The sequence below is a fragment of the Corythoichthys intestinalis genome, chromosome 4 (genome assembly GCF_030265065.1).
Source record: "Corythoichthys intestinalis isolate RoL2023-P3 chromosome 4, ASM3026506v1, whole genome shotgun sequence".
Taxonomy (NCBI): Eukaryota; Metazoa; Chordata; class Actinopteri; order Syngnathiformes; family Syngnathidae; genus Corythoichthys; species Corythoichthys intestinalis.
In genome coordinates, this window is record NC_080398.1 from 55458995 (window position 1) to 55471053 (window position 12059).

General features: G+C 40.0%; 1 protein-coding gene across 1 annotated transcript in view; it reads left to right on the forward strand.

Moving 5' to 3' along the window:
- pop1 (POP1 homolog, ribonuclease P/MRP subunit) overlaps positions 1 to 12059 on the forward strand; it is a 37034-nt gene that overhangs the window by 16392 nt on the left and 8583 nt on the right. Inside the window, exons 4-13 of the mRNA XM_057835139.1 lie at positions 636 to 811; positions 909 to 1163; positions 1257 to 1344; positions 5246 to 5424; positions 5504 to 5775; positions 5847 to 5940; positions 6036 to 6144; positions 6221 to 6340; positions 10513 to 10634; positions 10727 to 10918. Of these exons, the coding sequence (XP_057691122.1) occupies positions 636 to 811; positions 909 to 1163; positions 1257 to 1344; positions 5246 to 5424; positions 5504 to 5775; positions 5847 to 5940; positions 6036 to 6144; positions 6221 to 6340; positions 10513 to 10634; positions 10727 to 10918 (1607 nt within the window). The remainder of the gene's footprint in view (positions 1 to 635; positions 812 to 908; positions 1164 to 1256; positions 1345 to 5245; positions 5425 to 5503; positions 5776 to 5846; positions 5941 to 6035; positions 6145 to 6220; positions 6341 to 10512; positions 10635 to 10726; positions 10919 to 12059) is intronic.

A 12059-nucleotide genomic window follows, 5' to 3' on the forward strand; every position in this document is an offset into this window, starting at 1 on the left:
TCATCGCTCGTCACTGATTAGTTATGAATTTGGAGGGCATTTTAAAATTTCCGGTCTTTTCTGAGCTCCCATAACTTGCTATACTGCTGCTTTTTTATTTATGTCACAGAAATTATGCCGAGAGGTATCATAAAGTTATGTGCTGGTTGCACACTCCTAAAATGATACGCTCCTCCATGTTGATAAAGTGTGGCATGTGGATGTCAAATTCCGGGTGGGCCAGTGTCATCGCAGGTGATTTGTCGATGAATAAATCCGTTGCTGATTGGTTGTAGTGCCAGGTGATAGCGTGAGAAATGAAACAAAATTCCCATGTTAACCTAATTTCTAAGCAGTATACTGGTCGATGTCAAAACTGATAGAGAATAAAATGTACATTCAGAAGTTTGTAGTTTTATGCATTTATTATGAAAGAATTTATCAGTGAAACAGTGAAAACTGGAGGAAAACTTTGCATGTCGATTTACAGTGTACGCCTCTTAATCTTCTGCTTGCTCCCCAAAATTTTAAGTTTGGGACCACTGTGCTCCCTGTGAAAGATGTTAGTCTGGAGCCCTGTAATGCTTGTCGGCAAATCCACAATTTAGCAAGCGTGTGAACAAGTTCTTCTCCCCTTTGTCAAATTGTATTCGTAGCTTCAAGTTTTGCTAGGGCCAGGGCAGCGGAGGTAAAGGCCATGCTGAAAGCTGTTACCAAGACAACAAGCAGCTGCCATATTTTTGGAGCACTGCCGAGGCACATGAGGAGAAGAGCGATGAGCCACAACACCAAACGGCTTCCCTGCCGGCTGAGAGAGATGGCCAACAGATTGGTAGCGTTGACAAAAAGCCTCTTGCTATTTTGATCGAATCGGCCAAAACGCACATTGTTTTCTGACTGAGTGACATTTCCGTATTGGTCACCCACAGAGAGAGAAATCTCTGCACGGCAGCGTAAAAAAAAAGCAGACAAAGAGAACGAGCCGCAAAGCACGCCGGCGTCACGGAAACATGCTGCTGGAGTTCAATCGACGGCAGAGAAAGAATGTGTGGCTGGAGACGCACATTTGGCACGCCAAGCGCTTCCACATGGTCAAAAAGTGGGGCTACTGCCTTGGGGACAGGCCCACGTTGAAATGTTACCGACCTTCCTATAGAGCAATGAGCACTCATTGTCTGCTGCAGGTGCTGTGCATGGATACTGTAAATTCATTAGTGATAGTACTGACTGAAATGCTGATTTTTTTTTCTTTTTCTTTTCTGATTATGACTAAACAGGACCTGTCATACTACTGCTGTTTGGAGCTCCAGGGAGAGGAAGACAAGCTGCTGAATTGTCTGTCACAGCTGACCAGCAAGGAGGCTGGTGAGACCATGTAGTGCAAATGCAGCTTCAGATTATTTACGTTAGTGCTGTGGAAAAACATCTTTCGTCATGATATGGGCAATTTTATATCACGATTTGGTGAAAAATCCTACAACCATTTTGACGGTAAACAATAGCAGCACAGTAGCATACATATTTTTGCTCAAATGTAAAGATTCTTAATTATATACTAGTTCTTGCGAGTGGTCGTAAGTTTTAAGACTATGGTAAATTGGCATAATATCATTAATAATAAATTCATATTCATACAGAAACAAATGGGGTTGACTCAAGGGCGTAGGTTTGGTCTCAACATTGGTTAGGGATGAATTAACAGCAAAACCTGCATGTACACTTTTTACTGGCGACGGGACATTAATAAGACCAAACAGATTTGGGTGAACGGAGGTCAGGGCTCCATTCCTCAGTAGGAACCTAATTAATTGATAGGCTAAATGATCTGTATTGAATTCTACCAACTTTCATATTATACTAACTTTCATATGTATTGGTTCAGGTGATACACTGTTCGATTATAACCTTTGTTTTCAAAAGCAACTAAAGATATATTTTGAAAACTTCCAGAATGTCTGGATTTTATTAGCGAATTTAAACTGCAACATTAGAACATAACTTAAACTATATTAACATATACAATAAATACAAACTTGTTAAAAATCTCTTAACTATCCATGAATGCAAAAAATAAATATTTGTCTTAAGACCACTCAACATTGTATAATTAAGAAATATACCGTTATATTCGATATTTGTAAGGCACACCTAAAAGCCTTCAATTTTCTCAAAAGCAGACAGTGCGCCATATTATCCGATACGACTTATATATGTATCAATATTGGTTAATCATGGCATGATATTCCCTTTAGTGCAGCACCATCTAGTGGATGTATAACGCAACCACTACAACTACTACTACTGTGTCTTATAATGTGATGCGCCCTATATATGAACAGTTTTAAAATAGGCCATTTATTGAAGGTATGCCTTAAAGTGTGTAAAATATGGTAACTGAAAAAAACAACAACTTCTTAATCAGAGAATAACAAAAATTAATTAGAAATGGAGGGTTTCTTCAGGTAAAACATGACTGCTTTTGCCCACAGGAATTTGCCCATAGAAATGGTCACAAATGCTACATACAATTATAACAAAAGTCACTGTTAAATTTTACAAATCATGATGTAGCTGAAGATATTGATTGTTCTTTGATTGCATCAGGTTATACGTGACAATATTAACAATTTCTACTATTTAAAAAATTGAGTTTTATTTTTGTTTCATATTGCACGCTATCTAAAACGTTGTAAGGTTAGTCACCAACTTGTAAGGGCATACATCACTATTTGTAAGATTGCCAACGGCCTCGGGTTGACAGGTACGGTGGGGGCAAATAAGTATTTAGTCAACCACTAATTGTGCAAGTTCTCCCACTTGAAAATATTAGAGAGGCCTGTAATTGTCAACATGGGGAAACCTCAACCATGAGTGACAGAATGTGGAAACACCCCCCCAGAAAATCACATTGTTTGATTTTTAAATAATTTATTTGCAAATCATGGTGGAAAATAAACATTTGGTCAATACCAAAAGTTCATCTCAGTACTTTGTTATATACCCTTTGTTGGAAATAACAGAGGCCAAATGTTTTCTGTAGCTCTTCACAAGCTTTTCACACACTGTTGCTGGTATTTTTGCCCATTCCTCCATGCAGATCTCTTCTAGAGCAGTGATGTTTTGGGGCTATCGTTGGGCAACACGGACTTTCAACTCCCTCCACAGATTCCCTCCCTCCACTCCAGGACCTTAAAATGCTTCTTACGAATCCACTCCACTGTTGTCCCGGCTGTGTGTTTGGGATCATTGTCATGCTGAAAGACCCAGCCACGTCTCATCTTCAAAGCCCTTGCTGGTGGAAGGAGATTTTCACTCAAAATCTCTATATACATGGCCCCATTCATTCTTTCCTTTACACAGATCAGTCCTCCTGGTCCCTTTGCAGAAAAACAGCCCCAAAGCATGATGTTTCCACCCCCATTCTTCACAGTGGGTAGGGTGTTCTTTGGATGCAATTCAGTATCCTTTCTCCTCCAAACATGAGAACCTGTGTTTCTAGCAAAAAGTTGTATTTTGGTTTCATCTGACCATAACACATTCTCCCAGTCCTCTTCTGGATCATCCAAATGCTCTCGAGCAAACAGTAGACGGGCCTGGACATGTCCTTTCTTCAGCAGGGGGACACGTCTGGCAGTGCAGGATTTGAGTCCCTGGCGGCGCATTGTGTTACTAATCGTAGCCTTTGTTACTGTGGTCCCAGCTCTCTGTAGGTCATTCACTAGGTCCCCCCATGTGGTTCTGGGATTTTTGCTCACCGTTCTTGTTGTCATTTTAACGCCACGGGGTGAGATCTTGCATGGAGCCCCAGATCGAGGGAGATTATCAGTGGTCTTGTATGTCTTCCAATTTCTAATAATTGCTCCCACAGTTGATTTCTTTACACTAAGCGTTTTACCATTGCAGATTCAGTCTTCCCAGCCTGGTGCAGGTCTGCAATTTTTTCTCTGGTGTCCTTTGACAGCTCTTTGGTCTTGGCCATCGTGGAGTTTGGAGTGTGACTGACTGAGGTTGTGGACAGGTGTCTTTTATACTGATAATGAGTTAAAACAGGTGCCATTAATACAGGTAACGAGTGGAGCCTCGTTAGAAGTTATACCTTATACCATGCTTCACAGTGGGTATGGTGTAATTCAGTATTCTTTTTCCTCCAAACACGAGAACCTGTGTTTCTACCAAAAAGTTCTATTTTGGTTTCATCTGACCATAACACATTCTCCCAGTCCTCTTTGGCTCATCCAAATGCTCTCTAGCGAACCGCAGACGGGCCTGGACGTTAACTTTCTTCAGCAGAGGGACACGTCTGGCAGTGCAGGATTTGAGTCCCTGGCGACGCATTGTGTTACTGATAGTAGCTTTTGTTACTGTGGTCCCAGCTCTCTGTAGGTCATTCACTAGGTCCCCCCGTGTGGTTCTGGGATTTTTGCTCACCGTTCTTGTTATCATTTTGAAGCCACGGGGTGAGGAGGGAATCGAAAGTCCGTGTTGCCCAACGACAGCCCCAAAGCATCACTGCTCTAGAGGAGATCTGCATGGAGGAATGGGCCAAAATACCAGCAACAGTGTGTGAAAAGCTTGTTAAGAGTAACAGAAAACGTTTGGCCTCCGTTATTGCCAACAAAGGGTACATAACAAAGTATTGAGATGAACTTTTGGTATTGACCAAATACTTATTTTCCACCATGATTTGCAAATAAATTCTTTAGAAATCAAACAATGTGATTTTCTGTTTTTTTTTTTTCCACATTCTGTCTCTCATGGTTGAGGTTTACCCATGTTGACAATTACAGCCCTCTCTAATATTTTCAAGTGGGAGAACTTGCACAATTAGTGGTTGACTAAATACTTATATGCCCCACTGTATGTAATTGTGTTCATCCACCTCATAAATTGTTCAATTATGTAGCAAAGGTAATAATATATGATTTGTGATCAAGTGGTTTATATGTCCACTATTGAGGCAAGTTGAGATGAAAAAATGCTCACTTAGTAACCACCTTTTCAGGTCACAGTCCGCGTCATTGCACTGTGATAGCAGCAAAAAGACACTCCAAATGTTTGTATTACTGTGACATATAGAAATCCATTAACATAGAGTGCACTGAAGTCTGTGCGAAATAGTCTATATTAGTCCATCTTAATAGATGGGAATTATGCCCATAGTAAGTTTTACTATCCTTTTGGGCGGCATACACTCTTGTCATATCGCATAGCACTACTCCTCGTTGAGTCATTTGGAATATTGTATGCTGCTCTTCTAAATTGGCAGGCCCAACATTTGCTCAGAAGTTGTGCCTGTCAGGGCAAAGGCAAGGTAGCGTGGTGTTGTACAAGGCAGGCCAGTTCCCCTCGCAGGCTTTGGGCCCAGTCACATTCCTGTGGAGACCCCGTACATCGGGATCAGCTGACAGACAACTGTGGACCTGGGTTCATCCTGCTCTTAAACAAGTAGGGTGCTGTCATATTCTCGTTGTTTTGTTTCTTAATGTAAACTTTTTCTATAACTTGATTTTTTTGTTGCTTTCAGGATATCCTTGCTGAGTTCCAAAGTGTGTGCCAGTGTGAGGCTGTGGTTCTTCCGCCTCTGCCGTTGGTTATGCAAGCAGACATGGTCTCTGCCGCAGGTTCGCAGCCAGAGCCTGATAAAACCCGGGAAATCAAGCCAACGCCTGGAAGGAAGAGGAAGCAAAGCCACAGGGATGCCAATGGACCTCCTGCCAAGAAGATTTTGGGTGATGGAACCAGATCCCCTGACATACCTGTTACCTGGAAATCCAGCTCAACTGGAATAGTGATCAAGTTTGTGTAGTTTTAAGATCGGGTTTGTTTTGAAGATTTGCAGAGGTATCATGAAATATGTTTTCTTGCAGCGACCTCACAATGGAAATTGTCAGATATCGCCTGATTGGACCGCAGTCCCATTCTGTGCTGGCAGATGCTTTGGAAGCTGCTACAGACTGTGATGTAAGAGCACTGAATTTCATTAAAATGGAAATCACGATCTCATGTATACCAAGCAAGCCGGTGACGTAGCGTTGCACTTTTTTTTTCTTTTAAAGGACATGAGCAAATCACAGCCCTCTTGCTTTTGGTGGCCTGATCACTGCAAAGAAGAAAGCAAGATGAAGCTCCATCAGCAGCAGTCCGATGTCTTTCACATTCTGAAAGGTTTATTATTTCTATGGAAATGGTCCAATTTGAACGTTTTTGTTATCCATTAACCATTCTTGTATACCTAATCCAGGCATATACTCGAGTGCAGAGCTCCCCCCAGGCACAGTACTGGGGCTGACGGTCGACGACCCTCGCCTGAATATACCGAAAAAGAGGGTGAAAGCTTTGCCCTGTGTGGAGGAAGCACAAGGTAAAAGCTGTCTTACGACTGAGATGGTGGAAATAAAGAAGTCACTTTTGGCTTTTCCTGCCTGGGGTCATCACTGCAAGTCATTTGCATGAATTGTTTGGCACAGTTTTTATGCACTCTCCTTTTTCGTACTGGCAGCTGCTCGATTATTTGACACTTTAGTCTATGGGTGTCCAAATCGGTCCTCAATGGCTACTGTGGGTCCTGCTTTTTTGTTTCTAGCAATCGAGCACAGACAATTTAACCAGTGAAGTTTCTGTTAAAACAAGCAGCACCTGATTATTACACCTAAAAGACACTAGGGCTGCGACTAACGATTATTTTTATAATCGATTAATTAAAAGACTCAACGATTAATCGGATAAATCACTTTTTTTCCACAATTACCTTCACAAGTTGAAGTTATTTTAGGCATGTTGTAAGTAACAATGAAGACAAAATGGATGACTATAAAATACACATTAGAGGTGGGAATCTTGGGACACCTAATGATTCGATTACGATTCAGTGGCTACGATTCGATTATGAATCGATCATTGTTGTGCTTCGCCCAGCTATTGGCTGCTTTTAATGTTTCGTATATTAGTTACAAAAATCCTCTCAGGCTTAAATAAACTACTATTTCAGTATCAAGTTAACAGTTCAAAACAGTAAATGAAATACTCAAGCCCCCATTCTGTATCAGCAGCTTTAAACTACATTCAATTTAATGTTGTGAATCAACAGTTTAATTTGTTAAAATTGCTCCCGTCATTCCATAATTTCCCTTCTGTCTACTTTCGACGTGAAAGTTTTAAAACAGTTTCATCATTTAAAGATAGATTCAAGTCAAGATTTTGCCGATTTAGGAGTATTTTGGATAAAAAAGTAATTATCCAACAGTCTTCTAGAGGAGTATGCTGCTTTAAGATGGCGGCTGTTTACTAACGCTGCCGAGTCTGTCATTTCGCTTCTAGTTCTATATACATGTGTTATCTACCATAGCATTATGTGGGCGTAGTTTGTAGCGGCTGTTGGACACAGTCAGGTATTATTGTTTTTTTATCTAGCGCCATGAGTTGAGCATGATGTTTACTCAGTCCGTTCCTCATTGCGTCCCGAACACTGCACTGACTGTGTTTTATTTCCGCTTTACTTGGCATATTTCAATAATCGGAATTTGGATTTTTGTGAATCGTTCTCGAATCTTCCACGGCCGAATCGCAAATAATCTAAGAATCGAAATTTCGTAATACATAAAACTTAAAGGGCTTTAATAAAGGTTCTGAGTATAATACATAAAAAGAATATCTCAGTACATAAATAGGACCAGTTCAGTTGTAATTTCTTTTCATTCAAATAAAAAAGTGCTGCTGATTGACGTTTCTTTTTCTTGTGGGCAAAGCGCTGATATAAATTGTGTCAATGACTCATATATGTACACACATATATATATATATATTTTTAGGGCTGTCAAAATTATCGTGTTAACGGGCGTTAATTAAATTTTTTAATTAATCACGTTAAAATATTTGACGCAATTAACGCACTCGGCCCGCTCAGACAGATTTAAATGTCAGTACAGTGAAAGGCCAACTTGTTAATTGTGTTGTATGGAGTTTTTCCGCCCTCTGCTGGCGCTTGGGTGTGACTTGCATATGTTATGTGGCGTAATGTCGCCCTCTGCTGGCGATTCAGTGCAGCTGATTATTTGGGTTTCGGCGCGCTTTTCTGACGTGATTATATGTCGACGCGAACTCACACTAATAGACAGTGCTATTCAGACCAGCTAACGTCCGCATCCAGTATTCAGTGGCAGTTCTTATAGCCCCATCACACTGTTTGTGTCTAATACATGCATCGCTTGTGAGTTATATTCCTCCTTTGTTTATATTCATGAGCATTAGATAGTTATTGAGGATGTGTATTTGAATTTGTTCACATATATGGTGAAATGCAGTTACATTGTTAGATGCTTGTGAGCTAATTGGCTAGTGCTACTGCTCAAATGGACACGTGTGTGTACATTTTATGTTATTTTGTGATTTATGCAAGTTATTGACACATTGCCTTGTTATTTTCAGTTTTATAAAAATACAAGAAACGTGCTCCTGTCAAAAAGAGATGACTTCAGTAAAGCCCATGCAACTTTGCCACACCGTCTGATTTCTTTTTGGAACTTATGTTCGCTATCTGTCAATTTGTGTACTCACACACATTGAGGACAGAATAGGGCTACTAGTTTATTTTTTGATTGAAAATTTTGCTAATTTTATTAAAACGAAAACATTAAGAGGCGTTTTAATATAACATTTCTATAACTTGTACTAATATTCATCTTTTAAGAACTACAAGTCTTTCTATCCATGGATCACTTTAACAGAATTTTAATAATGTTAATGCCATCTTGTTGATTTATTGTTATAATAAACAAATACAGTCCTTATGTACCGGATGTTGAATGTATATATCCATCTTGTCCATTCCAACAATAATTTACAGAAAAATATGGCATATTTTATAGGTGGTTTGAATTGCGATTAATTGCGATTGATTACGATTAATTAATTTTTAAGCTGTAATTAACTCGATTAAAAATTTTAATCGTTTGACAGCCCTAATATTTTTAAAACTAAATAAAATCGAATGAGGAGGCAGACTCATGAATTAGTTTCCTTTATCAAACAGTTGTTCATAAATACAATCCAATTTCAAAGCACACTATCTTGTATGACAATTTACAGTTTGAATGGGAGTTTGTGTTTTAAGGAGACTCTAAGCTGGGTTTATGTGCGTTTACTATTTGACAAAAACTCAAGTGCTTGTAACCTTCTCCAAAACAATACAAACGGACACTTAAGATACTAATTAGCATAATCGCCAACTGGCTTAGCACTCTCCTAAGTATTAACGTGTCATCAACAAAGAATACAATAAAATTGGCTTCATTTGCTAACGTCTGACAGAGACACACTGGATTTAACAACACAAAAGACAATCTCTCTCGACACTTCGTAATATTGATTCAGCAACCAACCTGAGGGTGGCAGTGAACTCTCTAGGTCTAATCACTGCAGCCTCACATTACGCGCAAACAAGGACCTACACAGGACTGCTCATAGCTGCTGGCAAAAATTGATTATCAAATTAGTTGATTTATTTGATTAGTTGTTGCAGCCTTATAAGACACCTTGGCTGGTAAAAGGGCTTCATCTTGTTTTGTTATAATGAAAACCAGCACCCACTGTGGCCCTATGTGGAATAGATTGGTATAGACTGCTTTAATCCAAAATTCCCAGGTGATCACCAAGTTACAGCAAACTAAATTTGTTATCTCTTGATAAGAGCAGGTACAAATAAGTCGGTTTTTGTCTGTCCTGAGGCCGTTTCACAGAGTGCACATTCGGTCCTGTGCTCCTGGGGGGCCTCTGCTCAGCCATGCAGATGCTCCAGGTTCGAATCCTGGCAGGACCCTGCACTCCCAAAACGGCGTTATTGACAACAACGGCTTATGCCTTGCTTTTTAAAATTCTATTTGTCGTTGCTTTAAACAGAGTGACACACTTTGCGCTCCTTTAAATAATAGAAATGTTGCTCGGAAGCAAGAAGAGTGTGTCCCACTTTTTTAGAGCTCCATCGCAACCTAGAAACGAATCATCAGAGTAGAAAATGAATAAACAATACAGGAAGACACTTAGTTTCCCATCATCTGCTTCAAATGAGGCTTATTAGTGGTCATTATGGAGGGGACGGATGTTTTTGTCTTCTGTAGGTTGAAGATAAATTGGCATGTTGTTGCTCATTTTGCGCATGGCCAAATGTGTTTTAATGTGCAACGGGGAGGTTTCAAATACTCCCTTTGTGGTTGTTTATATTGTGATGTTTTATTTTGGAAAATGCAACTGGGGGGACATTGGGTTTAAAACCACAGCAGAATCGTAACTGAAATATCATGTACAGTATGACGACACGTACTGTAACTGTCATTGTTAGTAGTCCCAGCACAAGCAAAAATATCCTGCTATATGCCCGTTTGAACTTATGAGTGAATATACTCACTTTGATGCATGATAAATCATCTGGGAAGTAGAGATGCTCTGTCAGCAACGCGAGGGAAGGCAGACGGGTGACTCCCCTCTGTGTTAAAGTGTGGGTTTACACAGGTGTATGCTTTTGTGTGCCGTTTCCTTCAGAGGTGGATAATGAGAAGAGAAAGGAACTGTCTTTGCTTGGTGTACCAGAACACTGTTGTCAGAGTTTCCTGTGGGAACAGTCTGTGCGCAACCATGTCACAGAGAATAAAATTTCAGAGCAGGTATCAGAACATGTCATCGTGACTTTATTCCTTTGTTTACAGGACTTGATTCACTGACAAGACCTTTTGACTTTTGCTTTTACGTCTCAAAGGAATTGAACCGAATGAAGAGTGAAGTTCTCGTGCCAGGTTCTAGGCTCAGACCTACTCCCCTTCAGGGACGAGTTCCCATCCTGCTTGTTCACCAGTCTGGCAAGCAAGGAGGACATGAGATGAATTCTTGGGGAGCCGGATGGGACCTATTGGTCCCCAAAGGCTGGGGCATGGCTTTCTGGATTCCTCTGGTGAGTATTGTGGTGTGTGTGTTTGTGTGTCTGTCTGTCAAGGAGGCGTGGCGATGGTTGTGTGAGTGCATTGAGGGTGTGCTGTTTGTATTTTGGCAGTAGGCGTAGTGCGCATTGTGTCGGGGGTCTTTTAGGGCTGGGCGATGTTAAGCTGGAGATCAAACAAAAATTAGGTCGATCTCTGTGATCTGCCATGCTATTTATATTTAATTGATGTACGCAGATCCAAACTGACTAGTTTGGCAGATTTTGAACACTCCCTCAAAAAGAGTCAAATGTTTATTGTGAGTTAAAATGTAAAGCTAAACACACATGAAGAAAGGTATCCTTATTATGCACTTAATTACGAAATAAGGTTCTGTTTTGCCTTAAAATAATACTCAATCTGCCATGTGAATGGCTGATTAGAAATGACCATTGACGAGAAGTTGGACAGGTGGGCCTCACTGCGCCTGCTAAGTGTACAATGTTATACACCAGTTACTTGCTACTGAAGAATTAGCATCACTTTGCAATGGAGACTCGCACACAAACACCTTGGTAACTTTCAAGAAACGTAACAACATTTACAAGCATATGCTCATTGAAAGCTGCCAAGCACAAGTTTTTAAGCAACAAATCTTTGTTTCTTGTCTCCTTTCTTTTGTCTGTCTTCCAAAATTATTACTGCGAAGCGTCATGCTGCTTTCCGTGGCCAAAGTGCACATACAATAAGAGCAGTTTTAAAAAAAAATTTGCATTGTTGAAAATGATTGACTTTGTATGTTAATGTAATATTAAAATAAACTGTGATCCTTTTTAGGGCTGCAGTTATCGTTTATTTAAGTATACGATTAATCTATCAATTTATTAGTTCGAATAATCGAAAAATCTGATCAGGAATAATTAATGCGTTGCAGAATAAATTTTAGAAGATGTAAACCAAAGGCTTTATAAGAATGGACTTTCAGAGCATTCAATACGAATACAGTAGTACCTTGACATACAATCGCTTCGACACACGATCTTTTCGACATCCGACGTAATATTTTAATCACCATTTGTTCCTACATCCGACGACAGGTTCTAAATACGACGATCTATGACAGCACCTCAGTTTCTTTGTTTCCCAGCAAGACTGATGCACGGCATATTGTGAGAG